This window comes from Ochotona curzoniae, unplaced genomic scaffold, assembly GCF_017591425.1.
Source record: "Ochotona curzoniae isolate NIBS_2020 unplaced genomic scaffold, NIBS_Ocur_1.0 contig_3432, whole genome shotgun sequence".
In the NCBI taxonomy this organism is placed as follows: Eukaryota; Metazoa; Chordata; class Mammalia; order Lagomorpha; family Ochotonidae; genus Ochotona; species Ochotona curzoniae.
The window spans coordinates 11,821,670-11,836,139 of record NW_024465859.1 but is presented as its reverse complement, the minus strand read 5'-3'; the positions used below and the strand labels follow the sequence as shown (position 1 = coordinate 11,836,139).

Here is a 14,470-nt window from a genome sequence, read left to right as displayed (position 1 = left end):
AACCCACATTCACATGCAAAAATCCTTTGATACTTCAAGTCAGTTACTCCCAAGAGATCCATTATTTAAAAAAAAAAAAAATTGCACCTTTTTGCTGGCCAGTTCTAACATTCCAATCAATGTACTTTGTAATTCCTCCTTAATATACATTTTTAAACGTGTTATGGGGAGGAATCTATTCAAAGTTTAACCTCCCTCAAATCAGAGAACCATTTAGAACTTCAGATTATATGAAATGCTAGTTTCAATTGTTAAAATAGTTTAACTCCCCGCACAAATAGGAAGCAGTTTTCCAACAGTAAAAGGCAAACAAAACACTCATAGTTAATAATTTGGGAATTTTGTTTTTCAAAAATGAGAAATAACTTGGTATTTGTCTTACCAAGTGTTCCAAAAGACACTGTAATTTCATTAGTTCTATCACTTCTAAATGGTTCTCTAAATGTTAACTATAGCTCATCTGGCCATAAAAGGGTTTTGGGCCCTAAAATATAATATGCATGTTTCAAAAATCAAATAATAATAATAAATTTATATAAATGTTCAATCTCATTCCAAAAATCTTACAAAAATGTTTCAATAAGTACTCCCTAAAAACATTTACCAGGTTTTAGGACCTGAAAAATAATTTTCAGTTGGAAAAACATTTTTTCTGAGGAAAATGTTCTAACTTTCAAGACAGTGTTATATTTTTAACAGGGAAAGTCATTCAAAATTTAAATTTTGGGTTAAAGATTCAGTTTTAGAAACAACGCATTTCATTTAATCCCCAGCAACAAGTCTGGAAAAGATCAATGGATTCCTAACATGTAATCCACATGCAGACTACGAACAGCTCTTCCAGGCCAGAACAGATGCTCTGCTTAGGAGCTAGGATCACCACCACAAAATATTACCTCGTGGGGCTCCCCGTGGTCCACTCTGCCCAGAGCCTCGCTTGAAATTCTGCTGATATCCATCCTAAAAGACAAGCTAGTTAGTTTGGAGCAAGAAACACCAATTTTTCAAAAACATTAACCCAAACCCATCCATCTGTGTTGTTATCATTTCAAAAATTTCAGTACGCCTCAGCTCAAAATTATTCTAATTGTTGTACTTCTTTTATTTTAGTAACATCCAATAAACCATTATTTTACTACTCTTGAAAATCAGTATTTTTTAACAGACTTCATTAAATTGACTGCCTTTTCATTCTGATGCAAGATGAGCAGCAATTCTGCCCATGTCACGGATGTACACACTGCTCAGTATCTCCCTCAGCCCTGCTCAGGATCTCACAGACCTGGCTCGTGGGGCTGCCCCTTGCACAGTTCTTCAGGGGTGAAACAGGAGGTAAAAGATATCTCTCTATCTCTCCTTCCTCTTTCTCTCTCCCTCTTTCTTCCTCCCCATCTCTCTCACCCATCACTCTGCCTTCCAAATAAATGAATTTTTCAGAATAAAAAGCTTGTGTGAAACAGGGTTATAAGATAATAAATAAATAAATAAATAAATAAATAAAGTGCCTATTTATGTTGAAACCTAATAGAAAAATCATCATTTTCTACAATGAAGTTATCTTGAATCCCACAAATTAGCCTCAGATTACTTGATTCATTCCCTTTCACTGGCACAGTTAAGTCAGACTTATACTACCAAGTGACTGTACCTACCCGCTGATAACCAGAGTAGTCCCGGGGAGCACTGAACTGAGACTGTGTGTAACCAGTGTTAGGAGTGTTAGAGAATGAAGGGCGGTAACCATCATATCCTCCTACAATTTAGGACAAGAAAATAAATTATTTTCTTCATGTCATTTTTATTAATGGTGAAGAAAAAAACAAAGTTATATGTCATGTTATTTTCCCAGACTAATTTGTAATTTTCTATCCTGAACAATCTGTTTAAACATTTCTGTTAAGTATTGACTGCTTAAGAATTTTCACCCACCTATGTACATACATGAATGCACACACACACACAAATCCTTATGAGAACTGGCATATACGCATATAATAATTATCCCTTAGAAGTCTAAAGACAACACTGATTTGACAAAAAGCACTTCTCCCCTTGTGTCATTTAGAACAAACAATATGTAAGAGGCTGATGCCTCTAAACTACAGGACATTTCTATACATTTTCATGAGTCTAAGAATTTTGTAAAACTTTGTCCTTACCTCTGAATCCATTGGCAGGGCCCCGGTATCCATTCATCAATCCTCTAGCACCACGGGAGCCTCCACGAGACACACCACGACTGTTGTAGTACGGCTGATTGTTCCGTGGAAATCCACTGTTCTGCTGTGGGGGCTGCTGGTGGTTGCCTGTCACCTGATGAGGCTGGTCCTGGGAACCATGGTAAGGGCCAACCACTATAATGAAGAAAAAAAGGAAAAAATATACCACACAGGCACACAGTCATGTATACACAGCTGGTTACCATTTTGTTCTGCCACATGCTTTCTGGTTTTGCTTTTATTGCAATCTCTTTAAAACCTATTCTGAAGTCAAGTAAATTTGCATATTAACAATAGAATAAAAACAAATAAAATCCCTCTTATTCATATTTTAAATGGAGTAAAATTTTCAAAGCAATATACAAAATGCCTTGCTTCTAACTCAATTGAAAGGCTGTACTATTTAACATTTTCTGAAAGACCTTTTTTAGCACAAAGATCTTCACTAATAGAAACTTTCTTAAATACTTAGTGTAACTGTCATTTTGTGCCACTTAATTACCCATTTTCACTGTAAGGTTCCTCAGTTGTACAAGTTTTATTTAGATTTTTAAAAACATGTAAAACCAGGCTCTCATAATTAAGCAGCAATATGGCAAAATATACGGGCATTAGCAAATACCTTCAACTTAAAACACAGTAATAAGGCTTCAATCAATTAGTATTGGGAAAGCTTAGCATACTTCCATTAGTTTTACTTTCAGTAAAAGCTCAGTAACCAAAGACAAAAATGGGTTTAAAGCCTCCAAATTCACATAAAGTAAGTACGCAGTCAATTTAAGTCAGTGTCTCCAATCTGTCCTAAGTGACACTTGTGCTCTTGCCTGTTTGAAGCTGTTCTTGCTGGAGCTCTGTTTGTTCCACTTGGTGAGGCTGACTGGAAAAGCTCTGGTTGTAACTGGCTTGGTATTGGTTTTGTTGTTTTAAAGTTTCTGGTTCGTTAACAGGAGGCACGGGAGCATTCATATTGAACACCTGTAAGTGGTGGAAGTCAATGATTAATTCATTTATTTCGGGCTTTTAACACGGTAGATCAACATTGACTACTTCAAACAAAAATGAAATTCCAAGCATACAAACATCACAGAACTTGCTTCATGTACTTTAAATCTGAGATTATACTAAAAAAAAAAAGTAGCTCAGATTTTAAGGAGACTGCAACAATATGCTGTGAAATGAAAATCCAAAAAAAATCTATATCACCCACCATCACTAGCCTTGGAATTGATTTTTTACACCTAAGAAACCTTTTTAAAATATGTAAACCTGACATAACAACACTTGCAGAAATTTACTCTATGACCTTTAACTTTTAGGTTAATATTTATTTTTCATTTTTAGATATTTTAATCACAAGTCAATATTTTAAGTATCTGACCTTGAACATCTCTAAGCACTGATGCGGTTTTTTTCCACAAATCTTTTTTTTTTCCACAATCATTATTTTACAGTTATTGTCCAATTTAAAGATGCTTACTGAGTAATTAGGAAGAAATTTTCTGAAATACTTCAACGAAAGAGTAAGTAAGCCAACAGGGCTCAACTACCTGCCAATAACTGTTACACCTTGGAAATGATTCCATTATATGGATATGTCAAAATTTAATGCTTAAAATTTTGTTAATAAACAAACTACATAAACTACAAAGTAAATACACAGGTACATTAACGCATAAGGCATTAAACACAACGTGCAATCATGTACAATCAATGCAAACTCACAGTGAAATGGAATCCTTTGGTTCATCTACCATGATTCACACCACATCCCATCACCTGAATCGGCTTGCTTACCGTTTGCATGGACTGGAATGGAGCTGCGTTCACATTGATCCCACTGCTATGCAAAGGCTTGCTTGTCCCAGCCTGGAACACCTGAGGCTGAGAAGCAGCAGGAAGGGACGATGATGCTGTAGTCTGATCGGCATTTAAAGAAATCGTTGCCTAAAAACAAAATGAACACATTTCCCTTATCGGTAAGTAAAAATCACTTATATGTACTTACAAAACTATCTGAATCATGAAAGCCAAAACAGGTCCAAAAATAGTCATTTACGCTAAACGCAGTATACCTCTCAGCCATTTTAAAGAGCCTCAGCAAGTTTATATGACCCGGTAACAAAACTTGCCTGAATCTGATCAATTGGTTCCTTCTGTGGCCGCTGTTCTGCAGCATGAGAAGGCTGATACAAGGGCTGAGAGGCAGTGTATCCCTCACTTGTGGATGAAACCAAAGGAACCTAGAGGTAAACACGGTTCTATTAACAAAAATGACTAAACATCTCCAACACAAGATTAGGAAATACCTGTTAAACAAGGGGAAAAAAATGCTACCTCTCTAGAGTAGTTCAAAATTGCTCTCTGAATTTACAGACTAATAAAAGTTAACAATTGCAAAAAAAAAAAAAAAACATGTATTTTTGAAGCTCAAAGGTAAACTAATTTTTGTCCGGTTATCATGCCCTCCAGTTGTTATAAAATGACAAAACTACACTAAATTTTGGATCAAAAATGCCTTCTGAAATACTGTTTGAATTTATAAGCGCTTCCTTAATTATAACAAATTACTGTAAACATAAGAATAAAAAATTTTTAAATAAAGAAAAAAAACAATTAATGTAAAAAAAGTGAAACTGTAACCAAATGCATACATGACTTTCATGAACAGAGGAAGAAACCTAAGCACTGATTAAAAACTAACATGAAAAATATTTGTAATTACTCTTACCTGTGTGGCTTCTGGCTGTACAGGAACCTGATTAGGTTGAGCAAGTCTAGATTCAGAATGAACTGCAAAATTGATCAAAAAGCTGTTTTTACAAAGTCTAATTTCTTGAAATGTATAAAGATTAACTACTAGTTACTAAAGGCCAATTTCAATAATCAAAAATATAAACAGTTTTTAGGGCCTGGACTTTAGGCTAGTGGCTAAATTCCTCACCTTGCAGGTTGACAGGATCCCATATGGGCACAGGTTCATATCTCAGTGGCCCTGCTTCTCTGCCAGCTCCCTGCCTGGGGCCTGAGAAAGCAGTGAGGATGGCCCAAAGCCTTGGGACCCTGCCCCTGTAAGGCAGACCCAGAAGCTCCAGGCTCCTGGCTTCAGATCAGCTAAGTTCTGGCCATTGTGCCGCTTGGGGAGTGAAACAACAGACAGAAGATCCTCCTCTCTGCCTCTTCTCTCTGTGTATCTGCCTTTCCTGTGTATCTGTGCGGGTTGAACATTTGCTCTCTTTCCTCAGTATAGATGGGAGACTTTGGAGCTCTCCAAACATTTCCTCATTTCATTGTTGTTTATCATTTATTTAACATAACGAATGTTCATATATTCTCCTGTGAAATTGAAGCACCTAGAGCAATGATGCTTTAATTTTTATTTCTAGATTAATTTTATAATTTAAAAGGTCAGCAGGGGTAGGCAATTACCCCAGTGACTGACACACCTGTCCCCTACATCACAGTGCCTGGGTTTGGCGCCCAGCTCTGGCTCCCAACTCCAGCTTCCTGCTAAAGCAGACCTTGCGAGACAGCAGTGATAGCTCCAGTAACTAACTGGGTTCCTGCCCACCACATGGGAGCGAACTGGACTGCAAAAGCATGCAAAGTTGCTCTATGGCATTATAACAAAATAAAATAATAGAGCTGGGAAGAGAATAACTTGTAACTGAAAGGCAAAACAAGGTAGTTTTCTGGGGTACTGGTACTGATAATGTTCTATTATGATCTTAGCACTAGTGCATTCACTATGTAAATGGATCAAACTTGCATGCATTTTGTCTATATAACAATAAAAAGTTTTTAAAACTACAGAAGTTAAAAACTCTCAACAAAAATACCAAATTAGAACAAGACACGAAAAATAAGCATACAGCAAAAAGAAAAAAATTTACAAACTATGTGCACCTGTCTACCCAGTCTTCTCCCACAATGTCACTGTTACTAACCAGGAGGGCAGACGAGCTGGGGCATGTCCATGCTTTGCGTTGGATTCATAGGCTGTGCAGATACAATAGCAGGATCAAGTGTCTGGTTCTCAAAATCCAGCATTGAATCCTACATAAATTAGGATATGATGTAATGAGTTCAAATGTCAAATTAATGTAAACACTTAAATGCTCAGCTAGTGTTATTAAAATGCACCTACCTGTATGAAATTATAGGGCCCCTGCATCTGTGCCATCAGATCCTGTACTCGCTGTCTTCTCACAAGGGGGTCGGCCTGAGCCACAGGAGCCAAAGAATGCGTCTCTGGTACTGAAGGAGATGCAGCCTGGGGTTGCTGCTGGAGTGAATTCACCACCTGTGGTGGGAGACAAGGGAGGGCAAGGGAAGAGTGAAGAGGTCCATTCACCACCACAACTAGCCCCACACTACTTACGCCATCTACACTGTCACACAACACTTAAACGTAGTTACTCAGACCCCATTTTTTTATACCGAATTTAACATCTGACCAGCAATACCATCACTTCAAGCATCTTCAGCTTTATAGGTCATAGCAAAGCACTACAGATTTACTTTATAAACTGCTTTCAAACAAAGACTTCTTTAGAAAATAATGTATTCTGCTTTGGTCATTAATTAGGCCTTCTGAGTCTATCTGAGCTGGGGAATCCTGTCTTAAGTTTTATTGACATCAAATTTTGTCCCTTTTGGTCTTGCTTTTAAACTTGGTTCAAGTCCCAGCTACTGAATCTAGGAAATTAATCTTACTTTCTTTATAAATTAGGGCATTAAAAATTGCAACCTAGATAAAGTGGTAGGTCATGAAAATCAACCAAAGGCCTGCTACTGGCTTTGGATGCTGCTCCAAAATTCCTAGGATTCAAGGTAGATAGCTTGATAAAGGTCGGTCTACCACATCCAATTACATGTTCTTTCCTCAAATAACAAAGCATTTAAGCACAAAGCCCTGTGGTACTTCCCAACCTTTTCTTACCACATCAATACATATCATTCATTCCAGTGTTCAATAAAACCTAAGGCCAAAGGTCAGTATTGTGGACTAACAGGAAAAGAAATACCACCTATGACACAAGTTCAAGTCCTACCTACTTCACTTCCCATTTAGCTTGCTGCTAATGGGCTGGCAAAAGTAGAAGATGACTCAAGTACTCTGGCCTTACCACCTACATCAGGGACCTAGATGAAGCTCCTGGTACCTGGCTTCAATCTGGCCCAGCTCTAACTATTGTAACCAACAGCTCCTCCTCTCTCCCTAACTTTCAAATACATAAATTAAAAAAATACACTAGTAATTCATTTCTACTTCTACATTCATGCTAACACATACCTGTTTTCTAGAAGCCCGAAAGAGACACCCTACTTATTTACGCTGAGGACCCAACAGGTGCATACCTCTTACAGGAGCTGTCATTTTAAGGCTTTTTATGATTTATTTCTCTCCTAATCCTTCTGGAACATTTCTGAACTATGTTCCTTAACTTGGCAAATACACACTGTTTTGTTAGGGACTTATGATAAAATAATCTCATACTTAAGGTTTTCTTCATTAACAATATTAAAAGTACATTCCTTAAATAACTGAATGCTATTTCTTAGTACAAAGCAAGACACCTAAGTAAAACAGGATGAAAAGAAAAACTAAACCAAATGATGAGGCTTTTCTGCTTTTCCAATATATCTTTTGGGTAACAAGACATCAGCAAAGAGTTTCAAGTACAACTAACATAAGGCTAATTTTTTTTAATAAATAAATTGTGTAATGAGTAACGGTTTGGGAGCAGTCAATAGAGAAAAAAATACGATGAGTGCCACTGAACTAGGAATGAGGATTTGAAAAAAGCTTATCATAAGTTAACAGACAACAATAAGAAACACTAGAGGAAGTGTACAGTCTGACAACCAACCATAAGTAAAGCAGAAGCCAGTGACATTCCCATATCCACCAAAAATGGCAGACTGTTCTGATGGTTATCCATTTGGGAACTCGAAAGATTTTTAAAAAGCAACTTGGAAGAACTTTGAACTAAGAAACAATATACTTTAATAATCCACAGAACATGTTGCAGTTTTAAATAAATGTTATCAGCAAAGCAGAATTACTATTAAACATCCACAGGGATAAACAATTTTCCAAAGTAACAGTCTTGTAAAACGAGTTTATTATAATAAACGTAGCATTAACACAAAAGACTAACAATCTTAATTTGTCCTCAGGAGACAAAAATTACTACTAACACAAAAACGTCAACCTTGCAATACAGAAAACTCTTACCTCGACTGTTTCAACTGTCCACTCATCTACCTGCTCCTTTTCACCACTGCTGAACTGTGTTTCTGCCATAAATTGTCTATTTACATACTGCAAAGCAAAGTAAATGTTTGAGACATCTCTGTTTGAAAGGTAGAAAGGTAGAGGCTGCATCAAATCAAAATCATACCTCTGTTGATTCAACTTCACTTTGTTCAGCGTATTCTTCTGTTGGCTCAGGTTCTAAGAAATTAAAAATTAATGCAAAACAGATTCAGTAATAGTGACTGTCATTACACCTTTGTCCAAATCCATAGACAGTATAATGACAAAAATGAACCTTAACATGAACCATAAAGAATAACAATGGCAGACCACTGGAATTCATCAGTTGTTAACAAAACAGCACTTTGGTGGGGGAAGTTACCATCTACTGATTCATTCCCCAAGTGCCCTCCCAACAGTCATGTAGCTAAAGCTGGGAGCCAGGGACTCAAATACAGTTCCTAGCTTGGAATGCAGTTACCTGAACCATAAAACTGCCTCCACTTTTAGGAAGATGGGATCAGAGGTCAGGACTTCAATGTGGTATCTTAATCACAAGGCCAAAACACTCACTCTACAAAAACGTATTTAGAAAATTTATGTTTATTTCAAAATACTTCAATTTCCAATAATATGCTAGATCACATAAAATGTAAATAGAACTACTACAAGTAAAATTTTCCTCATTCTCATTTGTAATAACGTAAAACAACAGCTGACCACTTTGCTTTGTAAAGGTAGTACAGCTGGGAGGGAGAAGCCACAATGCTATATGCGGGTTCCCCAACTCCAAATTTTCGACCATGTGCAATTTTCTCTTTGGTTTCAACCATACCTCATGATCATCATTTCTTTAAAAAAAAAAAAAGGCACAAAAGTAAATACCACATGCCACCCCCTAAAAACACTTCACATACTGAATTCCCAATGGAGAACAAAACTTAGTCATTTGCTCAATTCATCAGGGTTTACAGTGATGAAGCAAACATTTAAATCCAGACTAAATCAAACTGAAATCCCTTATAATTGGCCCTACCATCTCCTGTCCTGCAATCTTGTACCAGAAAAATCATGTTATTTAAAATGATTAAAACTAATAGGGCAAATAACTGGTGCAGAATAATCTTCAGGTGCTGTGCTTCGTCATGACATTTTGTTATGCTTAGCTTCTTTAAAACATCCAAGTGCACATAAGCAATAAGTAAATGTACGTATAGCTTAAGCTTGTGGCAAAGCAAAGAAAAACCAGGCCCCTAAATAAAAACTCCTATCTACGCACGTACTCACCAGCTTCAGTCACTTGGTCTTCAGCTGGAGGTGCTGAGGCTGCCTCTTCTTCCTCACACAGCCCATTCTGGTGGTTGTGGGTGCTGTCAAAATAGTTGGACTGAAAAACACGCTCAACAATTTCTTTTAAAGCTTTATCTAAAAAAAGAATATAAATTATAATGTTAGACTGTGACAATGCCTGGCTTGAAAAGATTCAATAATCAAAAGCATACTGTTTCAAAAAAAATCCACCTAATCAATGCTTCTCAAACATGAATAGAGTAAGATAAGAAACATGGACCCATTTAGACCTTTTATTTAATCAGAATAAATAGCTGACAATATTCACTCAGTAGATATTACTTAGAATATACTATCTTCTATAAAAAATGTATAGTAACTGGGATAGGCATTTGGCATATGGGGCCATGTAGGACACCCACAAGCCACTTCAGAGTGCCCGATTCAAGTTCAGGGTGTTTTGCTCCAGGAATGGCTTCCTGCTATTACACCCTCAGAGGCAGATGACCACATGACTCAAGTATTCGAGTCCCTGCTACTCAGAAGGAAACACAGATGCAGCTTCTGCCTCTGCATCAGCCAGGGCCTCGGCCTCTATCACCATGGCCATTTGCGCAGCAAAGCAGTGAAAAGATCTCTTTATTTCTGTCTCTCCCCCTCCAATTTTGCTTTTCAAAGAAACAAATCTTTAAAATCTTCTCGAAAAAAGGCCTATTATCTCACCCTTCACTAAGCTTACAGTCCAATAAAACAAGTGTCAATTATAAAGATAGTAAAACTCCGTCTTTTAAAAAATAGAGGTACACAGACCTTTCTGGGACAAGGACTAGCAGAGCTGAGATGTCAAAGAAGCCAAAGGGAGAGAAAACACAACATACAAAGTCCTGAAGCTAGAAGTGCATTAAACACAACACTATAAAACAAGAAATAAGAAAAAGGAGAGAGGAAGCTGGAGAGGGACACTGAAGGACCAAATTAGGAACGGTCCATGGGTCTATGAAAGAAATGCCTATAAAACAGAAATGAAACCACTGCAACATTTTAAAGCCAGAAATGGGGTAGTCTAAACTAAGTGATGTTTTTTGATTTACACAAAGTACAAACTCAAAAAAAAAAAAAGGTGTAAAGAACAAACCAAGAACCAATGAATGAATGCTATAGGCATGTACTTATTTCATATCTTTTTCACTTACATTACTTGCAAGTAGACAAACTAATTTTCTAGCATTCTTAGCTACAAAACTAAAGTTATCTGTAATACTCACAAGTTGTTCCACACACAGATTTTTCTTTCCCCTCCAGCAAGTCCCACAAGTGAACAGAGGCATGTTCATACTGTTCGTTCAACCTGGAACAATAATTTAAAAGCTAATTATCTCTGGGTAGTCAAGACATATTTACAAAAAATTCTATCTCGAAACATCACTATACCTCAAGCTCATGTCTCGTTCAGGGTCTACCAACTTATAAAATTCATCCAATAGTGACAATTCCTCTTCAGAAAGTATTGGCACTCCATTCAAACCTTGTTTCAAGTCAGTTCGCACTTCATCATCACCCAATTTGTCCAAAACATATTGCAGTTCAAGTACAGTTTTTAAACGTTTTTGTTCAGCTTCTTCTCTCATAAGCTGCTCCCGACGAGCTGTCTTCTTTATCGTTTTCTGAATCTGCGATATAAACATAAGACACCTGAAGTTCTATCTTTAGTATCTACTACTGCACAAAACCCATCACTGCCCCAGGCCCTAAAACAATCCATTTCTGCTATCAAAAAAGCATTGTACAATATACTGAAAAGTGACTATAATGGATATTTTTTATGAACAGATGCTGGAAGAGAAAAAATTAATCACAGACAGCTAAAACTAGGCATGAATCCCCCATATCAGGGACGGGGGGGGGGGGTTCTCCCTTTATCTCTTTTATCCCAGAAACAGGAAAAAAAAAAAAATGTGTAAATAGTCTAACCAACTTTCCTGTAGCCCTTGAATCTTTGTGCCCTAATTAACTATGTAAAGATTGTTAAAAAAAAAAAGGCATGAACCTTTCCCACTGTCCTTTCCTTCTTTAGAGAGAATAACATCAGAAAAATACAAGTATTTCTATCATATTTTCTGATGTTTAACATCAGACTGGAACTAGAAAGATTAGCTTTTAAGAACCATGGCTGTGCTTACTCCCACCTTTCCCCTCGCTCAAGGTTCAGTACGATGAATCTCCTGGGTCAGAGAAAGACAAGATATACACGTGGGACCTGGCACAGTGACGCAGTGGCCCAAGTCCTCACCCTGAACGCACTGGGATCCCATATGGGTGTCTGTTCTAATCCCAGCAGCTCCACTTCCCATCCAGCTCTCTGCTTGTGGCCTGGGAAAGCAGTTGAGAATGACCCAAAGCTTTGGGAGCCTGCACCTGCTTGGGAGACCTGGAAGAGTTCCTGGCTTCAGACTGAAACAGCTCCGGCCATTGTGGCCACTTGGGGAGTGAATGATTCATCTGAGAGAGGATCTTCCATTCTGTCTCTCCTCCTCTCTGTATAGCTGACTTTCCAATAAATAAATCTTTGGATACAGAGAGGAAGATCTTCCATCTGATGATTCACTCCTCAAGTGAGTGCAACGGCCGATGCTATGCCAATCCGAAGCCAGGATCCAGGAACTTCTTCCAGGTATCCCACACAGGTGCAGGGTTCCAAGGCTTTGGGCCGTCCTTGACTTCTTTCCCAGGCCACAAGCAGGGAGCAGGATGGAAAGTGGAACTGCCGGGATTAGAACTGGTGCCCATATGGGATCCTGGTGCGTTCAAGGTGAGGACTTTAGCCGCTAGGCCATGCCGCCAGACACAAAATAAATAAATCTTTAAAAAAAAAAAAAGGCATACACATGAAACCTATACTAAAGGGGACAGGAAAAAAATTAAACCTGAAGGAATGAAGGCTGTAATAATTAGACATCTACACTGGCAGCAGAATGAGTAAATAGCATTTTAGCAACAAATGGCAAGTAAATAATATATAAGAACCAAGACCTAAGTAAAAGCGGTCAACAAAGCATTAAAGAAACAGACATCAAAGATTATCCTGCAGGGGGATAGCTAAAATTTAGCAAGGCTTGTATAGGTAGCAAGAGGCAAGAAACAGTAAGTAACATGAAACTAAAAGTTACAAAAAAAGACAAATGAAACAACAGAGAATTCTGGGGGAGTGAGGATTTGGTCCAGTGCTCTCTGCTTGTGGCCTGGGAAAGCAGTAGAGGACAGCCCAAAGCCTTGGGACCCTGCATCTGTGTGGAGACCTGGAGGAAGTTCCTGGCTGCTGGCTTCGGACAAGTACAGCACTGGCCATTGCAGTCACTTGGGGAGTGAATCATCAGACCGAAGATCTTTGTCTCTGACTCTCCTCCTCTCTGTGTTTCTAACTTTGCAGTAAAAAAAAAAAAATCCTTAAAAATAAGATGAACTAGAACTAAGCTAAAGAAAGCCTGAATGTAAAATTCAAAATTTGTGAAAAGTAAACCAGAGAACCTGGTGCCCAGTTTGTATTCCAGTTGTTCCACTTCTCATCCAGCTCCCTGCTTCTGGCCTGGGAAAGCAGTCAAGGATAGTACAAAGCCTTGGGGCTGAGCTCTGGCCATTGCAGCGACCCGGGGAGGGGGGCGTGAACCAGCGGATGACAGATCTGTCTCTCCTTTCTATAAATCTGACTTTCCAATAAAAATCATAAATTAAAAAGTATACCCAAAGTTCAAAGTTAAATAAAATCATTGCCCATGAAATTAAAATTCCAGCCAAAATATCTAAGCAAATACAGGAGCTATACTTACAGTTACACTAGTTTCAGAAAATGATGCCATAATAAATCATATAGTAATAATGCTTTTATGATCCACATTCAAGTTGGGTAAACTTGAAGCTCTGACCTACACTTAATAGAACAAATCCACATCTGGATACCATAGTCTGAACATGTCCTCATCATGCAAATGAGCTGTAAGTGGATCTTTTTTACAGACACCTAGGTCAAAATGGCTCCACCCTCATGACTGGATTAACTTCACCAAAAAGGCGGCTTGTTGCTGTCTTTCACTTTTCCATACTCTACCATGTGAGGATGCCAAAAGAAGGTCTGCCCCATATAAAGACCTTCATCTTCCCAGGGTCTCCAGAACAGAGACACAGGTGTTGTTCATAACTTATCCAAGCACAGAAATTCTGTTACAGCAGCACAAAGACTAAAAGACTGGATGTAATTTAATTATCTTTTCTGTTCTCCGGCAAATGATCAAAATTCTCCTTTTTTTATTACATGTAACAAATAACAGTAACATTGAGTGCCTGAAATGTATTAGCTATGCATCAAAAATACTGTTCTAAACACAATCCTCAGTTAAGTGTTATTTTGCTATTTTAAAGATTAGAAAACTAAGCAGGGGCAATTGTGGTATATAACCAGTTAAGTCAAATCTGCAATACAAATGGTTGCTGGTTCCCAGACGCTCTACTTCTGACCCAGCTGCCTACTAATGCATTCAAAGAAAAGTAGCCAAAGATGGCCCATGTTCTTGGGATCTCAAAGCTAAACGGGAGAACTGAATGAAGCGCCTGGCTTCAGGCTGGTCCAACCCTGGTTGTTACAGCCATTTGGAAAGGTCTCTCAATCCAACCATCCATCCTCTGCAACTTTGTCTTTCAAATAAACAAG

The 14,470-nt window shown here is 38.0% G+C and overlaps 1 protein-coding gene across 4 annotated transcripts in view; it reads right to left on the bottom strand.

Moving 5' to 3' along the window:
* Positions 1-14,470, bottom strand: part of CAPRIN1 (cell cycle associated protein 1) — a 36,542-nt gene that overhangs the window by 2,397 nt on the left and 19,675 nt on the right. For 2 of the 4 annotated variants that reach the window (XM_040980073.1, XM_040980076.1), the window contains 14 exons: positions 11,200-11,438; positions 11,034-11,116; positions 9,766-9,903; positions 8,624-8,676; positions 8,458-8,544; positions 6,364-6,519; positions 6,164-6,272; positions 4,948-5,009; positions 4,349-4,459; positions 4,014-4,163; positions 3,044-3,194; positions 2,160-2,354; positions 1,653-1,753; positions 897-960 (listed from right to left, as the gene is read on the bottom strand). In XM_040980073.1, coding sequence (XP_040836007.1) covers positions 897-960; positions 1,653-1,753; positions 2,160-2,354; positions 3,044-3,194; positions 4,014-4,163; positions 4,349-4,459; positions 4,948-5,009; positions 6,164-6,272; positions 6,364-6,519; positions 8,458-8,544; positions 8,624-8,676; positions 9,766-9,903; positions 11,034-11,116; positions 11,200-11,438 — 1,699 coding nt within the window. The remainder of the gene's footprint in view (positions 1-896; positions 961-1,652; positions 1,754-2,159; positions 2,355-3,043; positions 3,195-4,013; positions 4,164-4,348; positions 4,460-4,947; positions 5,010-6,163; positions 6,273-6,363; positions 6,520-8,457; positions 8,545-8,623; positions 8,677-9,765; positions 9,904-11,033; positions 11,117-11,199; positions 11,439-14,470) is intronic. The other 2 variants (XM_040980075.1, XM_040980074.1) reach the window with 2 other exon arrangements.